This window comes from Neovison vison, chromosome 1 (genome assembly GCF_020171115.1).
Source record: "Neovison vison isolate M4711 chromosome 1, ASM_NN_V1, whole genome shotgun sequence".
In the NCBI taxonomy this organism is placed as follows: Eukaryota; Metazoa; Chordata; class Mammalia; order Carnivora; family Mustelidae; genus Neogale; species Neogale vison.
The window spans coordinates 9034387-9053731 of record NC_058091.1 but is presented as its reverse complement, the minus strand read 5'-3'; the positions used below and the strand labels follow the sequence as shown (position 1 = coordinate 9053731).

Below are 19345 nucleotides of genomic sequence, written 5' to 3'. Positions count from 1 at the left end.
TGGTTTGTGGACATACTCCTTTCAGTGCAACTGGTATTTCTAGGACAAATGGACTCAGAGCTGGGTATACCCTCTCTAGTTCAGTGACTGGAGGAAAAGAAAAGGTGAAGAAAAATGTGCCCAGAGCACCCTTGTGGACTTTGTAACCTGCGCACGCGTGGACACACTGAGACATATCCCCTCACTCCCTACCTGCGACTCTCCGCTCCGTGAGCCACCGCTCAGAAACACGCGCCTGACATGTTCTCATTAGCTTCTGGTCTTAAAAAGGGTAGAATGATAAAGAGAATGAGTATTTCCAGCAGTGCCCACCGTTTTCTGTGACTTTCTAAGCAAAAACGTTAACATTCGTAGTTCCTAAGTCATCAATAGAAAATATGAAAACAGATTGTGATTTTTTTTTTTTTCCCTTTCCCCCCTCTTCCTACAGCACAACTATCTTGCTCAGGTCACGTCTAATATCTGGGGAACCAAGTTTAAGATTGTGGGCTTGGCTGCTTTCCTGCCAACCAACCTCGGTGCAGGTAAAAACCATGTCCTCTTCTCTTCCCGTTCTGTCAGTTGAAACTGAGACTAAAAGGACCATTCAAATGAGTTCTTATCGCACCAAAACATCAGCATGTACTTGATTCACCTTCAAACTTTGCCACTACGCACTGCGATTTCACAAAAACTAGAATTATTACTCAATTGCTTTTTGCCAGCCGTGCTTTCATTTTTTTGTGTAATCCTGACTTACGAAAAGACAGAACCAGCTGCAGTCTCTAACAGAGGTTTGATAGGGTTCTGGTTATCTGATTTCCGGCCTTTCATTGTGGGCAGGTTTAGGTACCAGTATCTTTAGGTTCTCGAGTCAGAAGACAGTTGAGGTTCAGAAGGCATTAAAGACCATAAGAAGCGGCCTGTTAATCCAGTTCTGTGTGGTAAACCCTTAGAGCTGGCTCCTAGAAGTCCCAGAGAAGTGCCCTCTCTGTGAGAAGTTTGAGACACTGAGGAAAACAAAAGTATGGGAGTAAAAGCTGGGCTAGAACCTGACATTTGCGTTCTTTCTGTACTCTTGCTCGAATGAGTAGTACTAATGTGTTATGTTTACTTGGGGACAGCGAAGGAACGAAATGACAGAAGGTCCTTTTCAAAGCAGCCTCATGCCAGTAGGCACATCCCTGGGTGGGCTGCGGACACATGCTGTCGCCCCCCCACCACAGCCTTGCTAGATTGCCTCATCGTTTGGCACACACAGCTCTCTCTGGAAGGCCAAGCTTGCCAATGGATGGTGGGCCCATCTTTTTTTTTTTTTTTTTTTTTTTTTTTTAAGATTTTATTTATTTATTTGACAGACAGAGATCACAAGTAGGCCAGAGAGGCAGGCAGAGAGAGAGGAAGGGAAGCAGGCCCCCTGCTCAGCAGAGAGCCCGATGCAGGACTCGATCCCAGGACCCTGAGACCATGACCTGAGCCAAAGGCAGAGGCTTTAACCCACTGAGTCACCAGGCGCCCCTGGTGGTCCCATCTTGAATGGCTCTGTGTAACCCACTGCTAAAAATGGTTTTTGAAAAATTCTGAATCTGCCTATTGGAGTTGTTTCAGACCCAGATCCTTTCAATTAAATAATTTTTGCAGAGCAGGTGTTAAGTAGAGCTGTGCCATGTATGCATGGTAGGAGACTAAATTGTGCTGCATGCGGATTTTTCCTTTTGCGGTTTCTCAGCTCAAAGAAAAAGAGGAATGAAAGTAAAACATAAAACGGACTTAGAAAATACAATAGGCTGTTCCTGCACATAATGCCAAGAAAGGAAAGGCTCTGATAACCACGGAAGCGTGTTCTTCAGTAACGCAGCCATGCCCCACTGGTGCACATGGGGATGCTTGTCACCACAGTGTGAGTGCCCTGTTGTCCCCATCCATGAGCTGGGAACTGAGCCATCTGCCTACCGTACGTACACACTGAAAAGAGAAATGGAGTCTTAGTGCATCTTTCCCTTCTGGATGTTGAGTAGATCCACACATAAGTCAAGGACCTTGAGACAGGAGAACTTCTAAGTGCCCTCACTGTACACGGTGCTCCAGTGTGAGGAACTCAAGTGCCCAGGATTAAACTTCCTGTAGGACTACAGTGAAATCACCGTCCTGATCACATACCATTTTTAAAAGAGCATTTTAGCTATTACTATTCATTTGTCAAGCTAAGCAAATTTTCCACTTGATTCTGTCTCTTGGATTCTAAAAGATGTGTAAGTTACATGTGCCACCCTCTTAAATAATTTTTGGCACTCTAATGTCAAAACGTAGAGTACTGTTGGATATATTTTATATTGGATAATTTGTTTGCTTCAGTTGAATTATCTGGCCCGTGAAATTTTATTTCTGATTTTTTGCTTTCTCTATTTAAAAAATACAGAATAAATTCCAAATTCAAAAGATTTGAAGTGGTATTCAGTAAAACTCCGTCTCGTCTTTATCTCCAGCCACTTAGCCTTTTCCCCCTTGGAAGCAACTTTTTTTTTAATCCCTCCTGAGATTTTATGATTTTATTTCTTTTATCAATCTAAACAACAAAGAATAGCCCTTTACATCATTAATTTTTAAGCTGTAGTGAATCGTCCAGAATTTTTAAGCCAAAATTCATATTGTCTTCTGTGGGTGAGAGACGAACACACGAATAAGGCCTGGGTCTTACTGGAAAAGTCGTCCTAGCCCACAGCAGTGCAGGTGTCAGCCTCACAGAGGACTTTCATCAGTGAGGTCCTGCTGGGCTGTAGGAATGTGAGCCAGTCAGCCACCGGGTGCTGGCGGGCAGCTGTGGGGCCAGAGCTGGGTCTAATAAAATGAGAATCACAGTAATAATTCAAGAACTTGTACTTACCTTACAGGAAAGAGCATTAAACATAAAGGAAAGTTGATCCTGACTTTAACCTCCTGTGAAACCTAAATTCATTGTTTTTAACCAATTTCACCTCTAAATATTTGAGTTGCCATCCAGGCATTGTCCTAAATGTCCTTGTTGATTGAATAAAACCTTAGCATGTAAAGAAACAGTGTGGAAGTTCACTAAATCTCTGTCCTGATCATGAGGTTGAAGTTGAAAGTCAGGAAGATGAGAATCCAGTCCTGAGTAAGGGCAGGGTTTAGTTCCGACCTGACCTGTGTCGCCCCGTCTCCTGGGTTGCCTGAGATCCCCTGAGCTTGGCACTCTGCTTATCACAACTATTTTTATTAAATTAGAATTCCAATCTCAAGTGAGGCTTTAAAAAATTGTATTTCTCCTATCCCAACTCATTCCAGAAAAGCATTTAATTCTAGGACGTGTTTTTGAAGTTTGAAATGTGGGGTTCCCTAGACAGACCACTTGGCAAAGTGACTGGGCTAGACCGAGGAGTTGCTGTAAGGGAATCCAAAGCGCGGCTGGGTGGCCAGAGGCGTGTGGGAGGAAGACGAAGACCCGCTGTCGGACTCCCCCCTGCTTTCTCATGGCAGGGACTCCACGGCCCCATTTCTCTTCCCGGGACTCTGCCGGTGCTTGGCTGTCCTCGTGCACATCTCTGTTAACAGCACTTTTCTCCTTTCCCCCGACCCCCGCAGTAATCTATAAAACCAGCCTCCTGCACCTCCAGCCACGGCAGATGACCATCTATCTCCCAGAGGTTCGAAAGATTTCCATGGACTATGTTAATTTGCCTGTCTTCAACCCGAATGTTTTCAGTGAGGATGAAGATGATTTACCAGGTGTGTTCTTAGGGGATCGTGACGGGGGCAGAGCGCTAAGTAGTAGAGGATTACAGCATGTCCACCCGTGCCCTGGTTTGGAAGAGGTATAACTTCCTCAGTTGGTGGGTGTGCTGAAGGTTGTACTGTGGCTGCTTTGGGGAGAAGGGGGGCTACCAGAGCAAGGACGATGAGGGTGACCGTGACGCCTCATTTCCACAGAATATTCTGCCATCTTGCTTCATCTTCACAGAGGTCCTCAGTCATGCACGCAGACAGAGAGGTTAACAGGACTGATGAGAATTCCGCAAAATCAGAACTGAAACCGGCTCTCGGCCCTAGGCTAGCCTTCCTCCTGTCAGCCCCCGCTTAGAGAGCAGGGTCACTCCCCTGGTCCCGTGACTCCCGCAGAGCCCAGGGTCTCGGACGCACCCCGTCTCCAGGACAGGAAGCCTTTACTTGCAGACCGCTCTCTCCCGCTGTGCAGCGCACATCTCGGCGGACAGAAGCCTGGGCTCAGTTAAAGGTGGATTCTGGCACAAGCTTTTAAAATCCCAGTTTACAAGTTTTCAAATATCTATAGCACTTGAATTAAGGGTTTTCTAGGGGGTGGGGATCCTATTTTGATTAACAGAGTAGAATGATTTCTAGGTTATCTGCCAGTTATTTCCATGTAAGTGGTTTCAAAAAAATACCTACCTGTAACTTTATAAATATGAGGACTTCTCTACTTAGAACCAAGCAGGTTCTGAAAGTATCTGGTTTTTGAGCCAGAGGAATCCTACACGGGCTACTGACTTCTGTGTCTGGTGGGTTTGGAACAGAGGGGCTGTAGTTCTCGCCGTGGAATAGGGAAGGACATGCAGGCCAGCTCAGGCTCTGAACTTGGGGGGTTGGTGTTTACCTTTTTCACAGGTTTTTATCTGTGAAATTATTCATACAGTACTTTCGGAGAGGAGCCGCCTTTGGTTTTCCCATGGTTGTAGCTCTCCTCAGAGGGGCAGCAGGAGTTCTAGACCGTCCAAGTTCTAATGGGCACGGTTTTGCGGCCCCATCAATCTGCGGTTTGGTGAAGCCTCACACACGTGAGCTTCGTATACAGCACGTCCCCTGCCATTTCAGAATCTGAAGCAGCATCAGACCCACCTTCGGAATAACGCCCTCCCGGGGCTTCCGGAACGAAACTCGGGCTGCTCCCCAGTGCTCCGCGCTCACCTGCTGCTGTTCCCATCTGGGCTTCCCAGTCGGGGCAGCATTTTCTCTCAGGCTTCGCACTTAATGCTGACGACAGAGAGACTCTTCTTTGTATCAGGGAAGAGCCCGGCACTCAGTGCTCTGTGCAGATGGGTGAACATCTGGAGGAGGGTCTGAATAGGATTAATAAAAAATGAGACGGACCCAGACTCACGCAGCCAGGAGATAGTTGTATCTCACTAGTGGGCCCCAGGGAAGGGGGAGTCCGACTGGAACCAAGGGTGGGCTTAGCTTTTTTTCTTTTTTTTCTTTTTAAGATTTATTTATCTATTAGAGAGAGAGAAAAAACGTGAGTAGGGAGCAGCAGGCAGAGGGAGAGGGAGAAGCAGACTCCCCACTGAGCAGAGAGCCCAATGTGGGGCTCGATCCCAGGACCCCGAGATCATGACCTGAGCTGAAGGCAGACGCTTAACCAACTGAGCCACCCTGTGCCCCCGGCTTAGCTTTCGATGAGCTAGCTGCCCTCATTCTGTAGCTGTGGTAAATGGTCAGACAGCCTTTACAGCTGGCTAGTCAAATCCTGCTTGCTGCGCATACACTAGTTGCCATGTAGCACTTAAAGGCCCAAATAAGCAAACTTGCCAGTGCCTGATGGTACTTTAAGCAGGACAGTCTAAACGGTGGTTCTGAGCCCCCGCCTGTGGTGTGTAGGGCATCGCTCAAATTTGTGCTTTGTTAAGTTCCCTATCTGTACAAATAGACTATAGTTACAGGGTTTTACAGAGGGGGGCTGTACCTTACACACTGTTAGAAATGCTGAACAGCACATAAATTAGGAAATGATCCTCCCCAAATAATGCTTATTTGCTAGAAGATTCTTTTCTTTGGTATCTCTACTGCCTTTTACATGGTTCTATTTACAGAAACTTAATTTGTGTACAAATTTCACATTACATCTGCCGCTTAACACTTCCCATATTAACCAGTCTGTAATTGTGGATAAACCTACCCAGGACCCTAGGCAGTCTAAGTGCCCCATGGAGTGTCATGCTACATATCATAATTCTCTTCTTGCATAAAAGAGTGGGCCATTTTATGAATTCATGAGTAAAAAGCATCTTTTTGAACAGTTAAGTATTAAAAAATAAAAATAAAATTTTTTAGTATATGTGCTGCCAAAGCGAGCACTAAATAAAATTTTCTAAAAAGTATGTGCCCTAGTACCATTTAGGTACCAAGTTCAGAAGGTTCAAAAGTATATTCATTGGAAATCTTTGCCTGTGTCCTTCCAGAAACCTTAGAGAAACTGTAGAACTTGTGTGAAAGGTTTAGCTTTTCCCCAAGCAAACTTCTCTCTGTTCATAGCAATTGTATTTTGTATGCAGAAGGACTGGATGAGTTGATTAGTTGTTGTATTACTTATTCTGATCCAGTTTCATAGCACTGTTTTGTAAGCAATTCATTTTTTCCCTTTTCCTCCCAGTGACAGGAGCATCTGGTGTGCCTGAGAACAACCCCCCTTGCACGGTGAACATCCCTATTGCGCCCATTCACAGCTCGGCACAGGCTATGTCCCCTACTCAGAGCATAGGCTTGGTGCAGTCCCTGCTGGCCAATCAGAATGTGCAGCTGGACGTCCTGACCAATCAGACCACGGCAGTGGGGACATCTGAGCACGGAAGTGACAGTGCCACCCAGTACCCTGTCTCCAACCGCTACTCCAGCCCCGGACAGGTGATCTTCGGAGGTGTGGAGATGGGCCGCATCGTCCCCAGCCCTGCTCAGCTGTCCCTGCCGCCGCCCACCCAGGGAGCCATCCAGCTGTCGGTGGTGGACCATGGAGACCGAGATCATGACCACCTGCAGAAGTCCGCCAAGGCCCTGCGGCCAGTGGCGCAGCTGGCCGCGGAAGGGGATGCAGTGGTGTTCAGTGCCCCACAGGAGGTCCAGGTGGCGAAGATGAACCCACCACCCCCCTACCCCGGAACCATCCCCGCAGCCCCCACCACCGCAGCACCGCCGCCCCCGCTGCCGCCCCCGCAGCCCCCGGTGGACACCTGCCTGAAGAAGGGCGACTTCTCCCTGTACCCCACAGCGGCCCATTACCAGACGCCCCTGGGCTATGAGAGGATCACCACCTTCGACAGCAGCGGCAACGTGGAAGAGGTGTGCCGGCCGCGGACGCGGATGCTGTGCTCCCAGAACACCTACACCCTCCCCGGCCCGGGCAGCTCGGCCACCCTGAGGCTCACCGCCACGGAGAAGAAGGTCCCCCAGCCCTGCACCAGTGCGACCCTGAACCGCCTGACGGTCCCCCGCTACTCCATCCCGAACGGAGACCCACCCCCGTACCCCGAAATCGCCGGCCCGCTGGTGCCCGGCAGGGGCGCTGCCCAGAGGCCCGACAGTCTCATCCACGCCACGCTGCGGAGGAACAACCGCGAGGTGGCGCTCAAGGCGGCGCAGCTGGCCGAGCCCCCGAGGGCCCCACCGCAGCACCCGCCCAAGCCCAAGGGCGCCGTGCAGTTTCCGGCGAGGCCCCCGCCCGCCCTGTACACCTGCAGCCAGTGCAGCGGCGGGGGTGCGGCTGGGCGGCCCGAGCCGGGCGCCGGGGGTGCGGGGGGCGCGCAGCCGGGATCGGGCCTGGCACATGCCGCCAGCACCTCCCCGCTGACCTCCCAGTCGTCCTACAGCCTCCTGAGCCCGCCAGACGGGGCCCGCGACCGCGCTGACTATGTTAACTCGGCCTTCACGGAGGACGAGGCACTGGCCCAGCACTGTCAGGTGGAGAAGCCCCTGAGGCACCCCGCGCTGCCCGAAGCTGCTGTGGCCGTAAAACGGCCACCACCTTACCAGTGGGACCCTGTGCTGGGGGAGGACATTTGGGTTCCTCAGGAAAGGACAGCACAGACTGCAGTGCCCAACCCCCTGAAACTGCCCCCCCTGATTGTAGGTCAGAGCCAGCACCTGGATGTGTCCCGCGTGCCCTTTGTCTCCCCCAAGTCTCCCGCCAGTCCTACTGCCACTTTCCACACAGGCTATGGGATGGGAATGCCGTATCCAGGAAGCTATAACACACCCCCTTTGCCGGGAGTGCAGACTCCCTGCTCCCCAAAAGATGCCCTGTCCCCCACGCCGTTCGCCCCACAGGAGTCGGCAGTGGTTCTGCAGCCCACCTACCCGCCCAGCCTCTCCTACTGCACCCTGCCCCCCATGTATCCGGGAAGCAGCACCTGCTCGAGTTTACAGCTGCCACCTATCGCCTTGCACCCCTGGAGTTCCTATAGCCCTTGCCCGCCCGTGCAAAACCCCCAGGGCACTCTGCCCCCCAAGGCACACCTGGTGATAGAGAAGCCCCTCGTGTCCCCACCGCCCACTGACCTCCAAAGCCACTTGGGTACCGAGGTGATGGTAGAGACCACAGACAACTTCCAAGAAGTCCTCTCCCTGACAGAGAGCCCGGTGCCCCAGCGGACAGAGAAATTCGGGAAGAAGAACCGGAAGCGCCTGGACAGCCGAGCAGAGGAAGGAAACGTTCAGGCCATCACGGAGGGCAAAGTGAAGAAGGAGGCGCGGACTCTGGGTGACTTTAATTCCCTCATCTCCAGCCCCCGCCTGGGGAGGGAGAAGAAGAAAGTGAAGAGTCAGAAAGACCAACTGAAGTCCAAGAAGTTGAACAAGACGAATGAGTTCCAGGACAGCTCAGAGAGCGAGCCCGAGCTGTTCATCAGCGGGGATGAGCTGATGAACCAGAGCCAGGGCAGCAAGAAGGGCTGGAAAAGCAAGCGGAGCCTGAGGACGGCCAGCGAGCTGGAAGAGTTCAAGTGCCGGAAAGCCAGCGAGAAGGAGGACGGGCGGCTGGGCAGCCAGGGCTTCGTGTATGTCATGGCCAACAAGCAGCCTCTGTGGAACGAAGCCACACAGGTGTACCAGCTGGACTTCGGGGGGCGGGTGACCCAGGAGTCGGCCAAGAACTTCCAGATCGAGCTGGAGGGGCGGCAGGTAAGCAAACGTGTCTTGGGCCATGGCCGGTACCGCTTGCGTTCTGGTCTTGACCGGTGGGGTGGGGCGGGGGCTGAAAACCTGCTGAAGGATGGCCCTGCTTCCACCTGCAGGAGCCCCGGGAGAAATGGAGAATACAACTGTGGCTCTCAAGTGGGGCCGATCGTGGTTGTACTTTACTGGGTGCCATTGCTGGCTTTTTTTTTTTTTTTTTTTTTAACTTATTGTCAAAGCAGCACATGTACTGATTTTTCAAAGTCAGATGATTCTGCGAGATCCAGGAGGAAAACTAGCAGGCCCCTCCCTGCCCAGTGCGCGGGCCCCTCCCAAATGCCGCTCTCCTCCGGGACACACATTCCTCCAGCTCTGTTGCTTCTGGTAGTTGACAACGTGTTCCCACTTGTGTTTATTGATTTTTCAGTTTTTTCACATCATGTATCGACTTGTTCCTGAGGGGTAGGAGGGTTGGTTTGGATCACCCCACTGCCTTGTACGCACACGTGAACTTCCCCTGTTCTTACTCAGTGTACTCAGTGGGTGTTCATTATGCCCGCGTACACGATTTACAGCTGAGCCACAGATGGCGGCTTATTTATATTTCCTTTTTCCTATTCAGTTTTTCTTTCCCTAGACATAATAATTAGCCAGTGTGGGTTTGCCTCTTCCAGTGTATTTATGACTGAGTCCTTCCCTGATTCTCTGGCATAAGGTACATGACACGCGGGGTGACTTGTCACTGGTTCCTGCTGCAGCCTGAAACGGTAGCTCTCCCCGTGCCGTGTCGCTGTCGTTCTGCACACACACCTCCTTACCGTCCTGGGAATTGCCGTCACCCTGCATGTTTAAATCTCGTGTTCATTCATTCACTCAACAAATATTTAGTGAGCGTCTGCCTGGCAGTCCTCTGAGCCAGGAGTCAGCAATTGGTGGCCCACAGACCAGTCCATCCTGCTGCCTTTTTTAATAAAGTTTTATTGGAACGCAGCCGTGGGCGTCCGCTGAACATTGGCTGAGGCTGTTTTCGTCCTGCGGCAGGGTTAGAGCTGTGGCAAAGACCCTGTGACCCACAAAGCCTAGAACCCTCATCATGAGCCCTTCACAGAGAGCTTGCCGGGCTTGCTCCAGGTGCTGAAGCTAGAGCCCTGGGGAAAACAGGGAAAGTCCCTGTGCTCCTGGAGTGGAGCCCAGTGGAAGAAAGACCGTAAACACACCCGGATGCATGTTGTGCAGGGATAGGATGTGGCCGGCAGGTAAGCACTGAAAGGACAAAGGAACAGGAGCTCAGGAGCTCGGAGAGAGGAGCACCAGGGGAGGGAGGGGACTGTTTTATCCCTCTCTGAGCAGTAACATTCCACTGTGAGGACTGATGTGTCTCTTAACCCTTTACTAGCCTATGGATTCTTCCTTCAACTTGTCCGTTCTCCTTTCTGCTTCCTTGGTGAGGAAACCGCTTTATTTGAGCTGCGGAGCTTTCCACGCTCCGAATTTTTCTCATTATCTTCCCACTTGCACGGTTGACATGTTCCCTCACCCGCTTTATTTCTGACAAACTCGCGGTGAGATCGAGAAGCTTGGTCAGAGTCTCCGGTCGGCACACCGGTCTCCCAGCCTGGCCGTCCCCTTCCCTCGGGAGCGGCGTGGACGAGGTTGTTTCCCACCTCATGTTCTCTTCATGTCTCTGCTTCTCTGCCCTCTCCACCCGACTCCAGGTGATGCAGTTTGGAAGGATTGACGGCAACGCGTACATTCTGGACTTCCAGTACCCCTTCTCGGCTGTGCAGGCCTTCGCCGTGGCCCTGGCCAATGTGACTCAGCGCCTGAAGTAAGGACACTGGTGTGGGGCAGACGGAGAGGCCTCCTCGCGGCGCCGCTCGCTCGAGATGTCGCCCGGGGCCCCGGTGTCTGGGACCAGAAGACGAGCAAAACTGGAAGAATCTGTCAGGCCCAGGAGAAGGGACTGACCTTTCATTGTTGTCGTTTGTTTGGCCTTTTATAATCCTTTATTGTTTCTCTTTCTTCTTTCTTTTCAAACAAAAAGAATACGGGAAGAGTGGGATTTGCAAGCAGAGGACGTGAGGCACCTGGTGTCTTTAGGAAAGAAGACACCAGGTGCCTGCTGTGGGGATGTCCTGCTGCGTTTGCTTCTGTCCGCGCCAGGGCAGGGGTCCCCGGGAGGAAGGGACACCGCCCGCCCGCGGATCTCTGTGCTCCACGCGTCTCACTTTGTGACGCCTTTGTACCATAACCACTTGTCTGGAAACAAAACGCTTTGTAAAAAGAACCAAAAGCCTGAGGGTCCAGGTTCTTGGAGGGGGCGTTGAATCCACACCCGTCCTGTTATTCCCCGGGGGCGACTCGGTGGCAGTTGGGGGTTACGGAGGCCGCGCTGTGGGGCTCCCAGGAGTGGGCTGTGCGGTGCTGCCCTTAGCAGGGGTAAGCGCGGAGGGGGCGTCCGCGAGGGGCCCAGCCGGTGGGACCAGGAATGGTACATGGGCTCGGCTCCTCTCGGAGGCTGTTCGCATGAGAGACCCCACCCGTTTCATCTTAGAACACGGCAGAATCCCACTGGTTCAGGGAGGTTTGCCTTCAGGAGAAGGGAGGGACAAAACGGATCGGTCCTGGCGTGTCGTGGGGTAGCTGCCTGGTCACCTAGTGCCTTGGGCGACCACTAGGTACTCACCTGCTGAAAAGCCACCTTAGTCCCCTCCACCCCTCTGTTGTTTAGTCTGGAAAGCGTGGCCGAAGACGTTCTCCTTCCCACTAGATAAGCTGCCGCACCTTCTCTTTCCGGAGATGCTGAGGCGTTGGTCTGAAAGCGCGCCTTTCTTCTCAGCCACGTTAAAACCCAGTTGACTAGAGATGCTTCCTGATAGGTTAGAAGTGTAACAAAACCGTAGGCATTTGCCAGGGTGTTAAAAGAGGTATAGTAATCTCTTTGAAACAAGTCCCACAGTTGTACTGGGAGGGGAAAAAAAGTTCTTTATTAATTGTATAGACTGTTTACTGAGGAGATGAACCACTGGGAACACATTATTGAAATTATAGTACTTAAGACAGCTGGTTAATTACAAAAAAGAAAGAAAAATCTGAGATGATCTTTTCCCTCCACCTCCTCCTTAGGGGACGCCGTGGGCAGCACTGAGCCCCGGTAACAAACCCGGTTCACCGTTGTCAGTTACTCCCAACATGTCATGTGTTTAGGGCAGGAGCATGGGACTGTCTACTGGCAGGGAGTCCTCCGTGTGGATTTTGTTTGGAGCAGACAAATGAGAGACACTGTAGAGAAGTCTTTTGAAAGTATGTATTTTTACATTCCTTGTTTTGGTTTAAAAACTAGAAAAGACACCGGCCCATTCCTTCCCACAGCAAGACAGCATCACTCACCATTCTCTCCAAACCCTGAAGAAACACAGATGAGGACAGCTCCCAGCTAATGTCTGAGTTTTCCATCTTGTATTTTAAAATATTGAACCTGATTTTTTGTGGGTCAATTCTTTGAGAAAGAATTTAGCAGTGTATTCAGAATTATATAATTCTTTTATAGGAGTTTCTGTAGCTTGGTAAGATGTTTCAATGCTTATTATTAGTTGTGCAATAATGGTTATGACCTATTTCTAAAATAATTTAAATGCAGTTCCCCTGTTTTGTTGTCCAAGAGATTATTTATCTTGCTTTATTAGTGTTCTTAGGAATTCTTTTGTTACTATGTACTGGTGAGTTATGCCCATTTTATTTATTTAGAAAAATAGTGTGTTTGTAATGAGTTATTTGGTAGCAGCATATTTTGCTGCGAGAAATAAAGAAGATATGATAGAAGGTTTTTTCTGCTGGACAATTTGTAACTTTTCTAATTGGGAAAAAATTCCTATTAATCCTTTACAGACAATTTTTTTTTTTGCATTCTTTGGTATTGATTATATACAGAAGAGTTGATTTCTTTGAGACAACACATCCTAAAATAATAGTGTCCCCTCTTTTGAACATTTTATTTTTAGTTAAAAATAAAAGGTGCTACGAAATGTAAAGAGGAATGAGAGCAGCAAAGGAAGGCACTATTGTCAGTAAGTGTCCGCTTTCCAGATTCTCAGATTCGTTCTTAAGATACAGAGACCATGAAAAAATACATTTTAGAGTTTTTCTTATTACTAAGAGCAAGTAGAGGGGGAAATCCTTGGAATAAAAACTGCAGATATATTTGTGAAAAGAAAGTGAGTATTTGTAGCAAATAATTCAACTAATTCAACTTTCTAAATTCTGAGCTCATTCCCCAGAAGGCCTCTTCTGCACGTGGAGACAGAGGCCTGGTCCGGGAGGTCTGCGTACCCAAGGGGCAGCGGCTGCCCAGCCCTGTGCTCTGGCCCAAAGGAGGAAAACAGGCCCACGCACCTCATACTTCGACGGGTCTGCGCACTCGTGATATAGTATCTTTCAAGTTGATGCGATGGCTTCACTTACCTTAAAAGTCATTTTTATTCAGAGTCTCAATTTATTAAATACTACTAAAGTAGTGCTTTAAACAGTAGAATTCTACATACTTCATGTTTATTAATAGCAACTTATGAATATTGAGATACCTCATTGAATCTCTAAATTTAAAACCATCAGCCGCATCAACTACTTAAAGAATCCTTACCTTTTTGAAGGAAGCTGTGTATTAACAAACATAAAAACCGATTTTAAGTTTGTTTCAACTCTAACCTCATCAAACCAAAGGCGCAGATTTGTGGACGGCATATCCACTGAATGCATATCCTAAGAAAAACCGATGCCACAGAAGCAGGAAAACGCCAAGGCTCTGATGGCAGCGGAAGTCAGGACTTTGCAGGTTAGTCTTTTTCCCCCGTGTCCATCGCTCCCCGGTGGAGTGTCCCATGAGGACAGGCAAAAACCTGTACTTTCATCTTGTAATCCTCTTGAACCTGGGGTCTAGCCTGCTCTGCCACCAAGTTGGAAGGTGACTTCGGGCTTCCATTTGTCCATCTGTAACATAACAGGGACAACCTGGCCTGGACAAAATTCTCCATTCCTGTCCAGCTCTAACAGCCTGAGGGCTCAAAGTGGGACCGTCTCCTCATGCCACTGTACGAACTTGGAAGGTATGTTTCAAAATCATTGCCTTTTTACAGAGAAGCATTGCTTTTCCAGCATTAATGAGCTCTCCCGTGAGTATGAACCCGTGCATTTAAAGTAAGCCTTAGCAGGTTCATCTCTAGAAACAGATGCTTTTGGAATGGTGATTGTTCTCCTAAAAATCACACAACAGCACCGGTTTCAGTCAGGTAAGACACAGGAGCCTCCACATGCATGTGCCCTGCCCGGTGGACTCCCTGGAGAACAGCCCCCGAATAAGTCCCCATTTACCCCCGCAAATGGTAGAGTGGGTTGAGAAAAGAACCAAGGAGGCTGTGCCCAGGCAGGTGTGAATTCTTGAGTTACTTCTGCAGTGTTCGCTATCTGCAAGTTGAAGAGATTTTTTGAAAGGAACCCATCGTGTCCCTGTGTGGGCCATCTATCCCTTGGCCAGGTCAGTAGTTGTGAACAAAGTTAGTTGAGACAAAATGTGTCAAAACTGTTCTTTGAGTTCCTGGGATTTCGTCATCACACATGACTCAGATCTCGTCACCATCTGTGTATTTCCTTCGCTCCGGTTGATGGAAACTCTGAAAAGTTGTGGCTAATTTTATTTTCATTTCTTTGGCTTTGTGCAATTTTCTTGTAACTTGTATCAATATTTCCTGTTTACAAGTTCTTTTAAAGGGGAGGGGGTAGGTTTCTAAGATCCTGTTGTTTGTTGTAGATAAATTTTTTTTCATGTTGTAGAGAAGCATGGGTTATGCGTTTGACTGAAAAAGGCACTGTATTATTTACCAAAGGGGTATTGTTTTCGCATTTGTTTATAAATGCATTATTTTGGTACTGTAAATTTGAACATAATTTCTGAGTTTATTACTACTGGCATTTTCTTTTTCTTTTCTTTTCTTTTTTTTTTTTTTTAAACTGTAAGTGCACAGTGCAGGTGCACAGGTCCCTGACCAAACCAGACCACCAGCATGTTCTTAGCCAAACCTTGGGGATAGCGCGCTGCTGTGTGCGCCTCGGTCCCACTCGTGTTGCTTTATTTCTCAGTTCCAGCATCCTGCTTTGTTTGACTTTCCAAGCAAGATCTGCTGAGAGTCCCACTTGCACTCTAATGAGCTCACCCTTATTTGGCTCTCTGCTGATGTACTTTGTGTATTAGATTGTGTGGGAGGTATTCTAGAAGGCATTCATGGTTTGCATTCAAAATGACGTGGTTGGTCCAAATTATTTTCTGTCTTTATTACTGAGATGGATTAATCTCTTTTTTTTTTCTTGATGATTTGAAGTTGTAAAAGTTGTCCAGCTATTGCTTAATAAAATTTTCCAGGTCAAAAAAAAAATGACTTGTGTGCAGAGTTCCGGGGTGGGTCTTGAGTCCTCTGAGAAGGTGTCCGATGTGCACTGGCATGGCCTGCCGTGCTCCCAGCTGTGTCTTCGTCCCTGGGTCACTGCCCGCGCGCTACCTGGGCACCCTGGGATCCTTACCGTCGTTCTGTTTGGGAGAGGTCGTGCTGTCTTTCTGATGAGTTCTTCGTCTTGTTTTCCTAAGAGGACCCAATTCAGGAGGCCTCGGCCCTCGCACCTACAAGATCAGAGACGTTAGATGACCTGACACCTTCTTTGTTACTTCATAGGAAACAGTAAAACCCGATTTTGAGCAACCGCGCTCCCCGTTCTAATTTCTAACTGTTAATTGTTGTTTTTACTGATGAGTCTTAGTGCACTTCCTTGCTCTGCCCTGGAGGTCCCTCTGACCTCTCTGATCATGTGACCTCTGGCCATAGGGTGCTCGTGCGCCTATGTGCGCAGGTGTCCCGCACACATTTCCACAGCTCCCCTTTGGGTTTTTTCAGAGATAGAAGTAGATGCGATCGCCGGGCTTTAGGAGACCACCAAAACCATGGTCAACTCCTATGCGTGAAGTTTTAAAATAGTCACAGGACTATAAATTTGCGATTTACATAGCAGGAGTCCTACAACGGTAATGAACTATCTAAGGAACTAAGAACCAAAATAGTTTTCATTGTATTATGAAAGTTTGTGAGCTTCAAATTAATACTCATTCTGCCTTCACTACTTAACTCAGGTAGCAGGGAGACCTGAAAAAAAAATGAACTCCCTCGGGGCGCCTGGGTGGCTCAGTGGGTTAAAGCCTCTGCCTTTGGTTCGGGTCACGATCCCAGGATCCTGGGACCAAGCCCCGCATCAGACTCTCTGCTCAGCAGGGAGCCTGCTTCCCCCTCTCTCTGCCTGCTTGTGATCTCTGTCTGTCAAATAAATCAATAAAATCTTAAAAAATAAAAAAATAATAAAAATGAACTCCCTCTTTCCCTCCCCTCACAAAAACGAGGGACCCAAACCCTGACAGCTAGGCTGTACCTGGGTCAGTGCTAAGGACGCACATGTAGGATTGTCTTCTCCAGCAGCCCCGTGTCAGCTTTGGGGCCATTCAGAGTGAATCAATGTCTCCAGAGTGATTGACTTTTTTTTTTTTTTTTTTTTTAGTATATGTGCTGCCGAAGCGAGCACAGAGTGATTGACTTTTAAAGCTCTGGTAAGAAAATGTAGTAAATCCCTTCAACTTATTTTGGAAAATATACATTATATGTTTATCCCCGCATTCAGTGTCCTGTTCCTGGCACCATTAAAAGAACGGGGATCTTAAAAGATCTCGAAAGAGGGGATTGGCTTAGCTTTCCTACCCAAGCCCCAAAAATTCATTGCAGAGAAAGGACTGCCTCCTAGAGATCGCATCCCACTGTTCCAAGAACACAGAGGTAAGTCCCTAAATTCCATTCCGAAGTGGATGTCTCCTGCCTTCCTTTCAGAAGAAAGTAGAAACGTTCAAAGCCTGAAATGACTTCTGGATTCCATAGACAAAAATCAATTATGAAATAGAATCTAAGATTTCTGGGTCACAGTAATGAACAGACCTAGTTTATGCCCAGCTTCCACTCTGGTGTTTTGTGCTAATTTGCCTGTGATGAGCTGTGAGCTGCCAACACAGTCTTCTGCAGAAGCAGGCGGCGCAGGGGGCTGCCCTCACCCATCAGGCCGTGAGCTCATCCTCCCGCCCGAAGCAAAAGCTCTTCTCTGAGCTGTCAATGTTGCGCATATAGCTCTAGGCTCTCACCACTCACGGGGTGAGTTGGGGGGCGGGGGTTGTGGTCACAAAGGAGCAGGTCTGTGTGGATTTGCTCCTCTGCTATCTTGGAAACATTCTGCTCAGTGCACTAAAGGATATGAAACCACCGTCCACGTGAAGAACAGGGTCGTTTCATATGAAGTTCCTGTTAGATTGATAGCTTCGAATAATAGAGGGTGCTCCGGGGCCAAAGCAGGACTCATCCCTTCTGTTTCCTCTTTCTGGATCTCCCGCTTTTCCATCACCTCACTCTGGCAGGAGTCGGTTCTCTGTGCTTTATGGGGCGTCCAAGCCACCCGCCTCGACTCACGAGAGCCGTCAGTGCCGTTTCAAAACGTATTCCCAACTCAACGAATCTGTTAAACTTCGGCCACTTAGGGTGCTGTGCAAATACTTGGAGAAGCACTTCCTGCCATACGAAATACATTCTTTTTCCCAAAGGGATGGAATCAGCATTTCAGATGTCCTATTTGCCACTTGGCTTCTGCCCTGTTCCGGACCATTTCTGAGCACAGTGGCTGTGCAGCGTTTTCCTGTGTGCATGACCGCAACCCTTCACCCCCAGACAGGATGGGGGGAGCGTGGATCGTGAAGCCTGACCCTGTACAGTATCTCAGACTACTGCTGAGCTTGCCTGCTCAGTCGCGCTAGCCACTCCAACCACGAGGATGTGGAGAGAACCCCGTACTTTCTCTTTCCACTTTTCTCCAAAATAGAGGATGGCCAGTGCTGACTCCGTTCCCCACGTGTGCAGGGAACCGAGGGTCACCATGTCTCCTTTAGGTTTGGCCTCCAACTCATTCAAATGGTCTGTGGTTTCTCGTCTCTCACAAATTAACTCAGCGTCTCCTTCCTCCCCCGGTGTCATCGTGAGGGTCTTCTCTGAGCCACCTGTCAGCGTCTTGTACCTCACCCAGTAGGGGTACAGTCCCTGTCATTAAAGGGAGAAATCCTTCCATCTCTGTTCTTTTCACGCCTGGTAGCACGGAACCAGGACTTTGCCAATATTACGTTTTCTTCTGCCAGCAAAAAGGCTAGCAGTCCAGATGTCACTGTACTTGAGATGAGAACGTGTGACGGACTCCTGTAAGGAGAAGGATAGTCGCTGGGAACTCATTTCTTTCTGGGCTTGAGCCCTACGGGGTCCTCGGAGCCCTGCTTCCCTCGAATACCTGTGAGACTACAACAGGATTGTGGTTTCTTACTGGCATGAGGTTTAACTTCTTCAAATCTTGAGAGAAAACGTTCCTCTGACAGGAAGAGACCGTCTCCACCCGTCCCACTGGAATGACCAACCCCGACCATGTCTTCACGTCCAGCAGCATGGAAGGCTTTCTGGCACCGCTTGGTTCATTTGCTGACCCTCAAGCCCAAGCCAGCTGGGAAGGGAATTTGTTCTAAAAGTTGCCCAGCGTTCAATTTACTGAGCTCTTGGGATCTCTGTCCCCTCTTAAGCCATGTGGGGTTAGCCTTCCTTCTGTTTCATCAGCGACACCCCGTGGGTCTCACCGCTGCTTCCAGGGCTTCCCACCCGGGGGATGAGATCAGAAACCCCTGTTTTCCAACCCTCACTTCCCGGCAGGTGCTGAACTCCTGGGAGACTGAGGAGAACTGGGCGCAACAGACTTTGGAAGGGATCTGCCAAATTTCTCCGAAAAACCGTTCCCAGACAGGACTGTCCCCAGGAAACCACTGGACCAGACCACATTCCAACAACCCGCTCAGTTCCCGTGTGGCTCACTTGGTGGATTTTGCCTGTCAGTGGCCAGACCAGTGAAGGTGAAACTCCGTGGCCACCCTGCCTCCCCCGAGGGCAGAGACGGCAACACAGGGTGCTGGTGCCACCATCCCAACAATCTCGGGTCTGAGTATTGTAGTTTTCACGGTGCAGATCTCTCAAGACTGTGCTTGAAGCATGCTATTCGTCATTCTGGAATAAAGAACCAGTAAGCTTCTATTCAAAAACCAAACTTCTAAAAACCAGCCGGATTAGCACAGGTGAGCGCATCTATCCCAAGACTATTTTTTTTCCTTTTTTCTTTTTTTAAAATTTATTTATTTGAAAGACAGAGATCACAAGCAGGCAGAAAGGCAGGCAGAGAGAGAGGATGGGAAGCAGGCTCCCCGCTGAGCAGAGAGCTTGATGCGGGCAGGACTCGATCCCAGGACTCTGGGATCATGACCTGAGCCGAAGGCAGAGGCTTTAACCCACTGAGCCACCCA

At 49.2% G+C, this 19345-nt stretch overlaps 1 protein-coding gene across 3 annotated transcripts in view; it reads left to right on the top strand.

The window, feature by feature from the left end:
* TULP4 (TUB like protein 4) overlaps window positions 1-15317 on the top strand; it is a 230501-nt gene extending 215184 nt beyond the window's left edge. For all 3 annotated transcript variants that reach the window (XM_044243057.1, XM_044243067.1, XM_044243074.1), the window contains 4 exons: window positions 431-524; window positions 3580-3723; window positions 6380-8898; window positions 10608-15317. In XM_044243057.1, the coding sequence (XP_044098992.1) occupies window positions 431-524; window positions 3580-3723; window positions 6380-8898; window positions 10608-10724 (2874 nt within the window). In that variant the 3' untranslated portion in view covers window positions 10725-15317. The remainder of the gene's footprint in view (window positions 1-430; window positions 525-3579; window positions 3724-6379; window positions 8899-10607) is intronic.
* Window positions 15318-19345: the final 4028 nt, after the last annotated feature.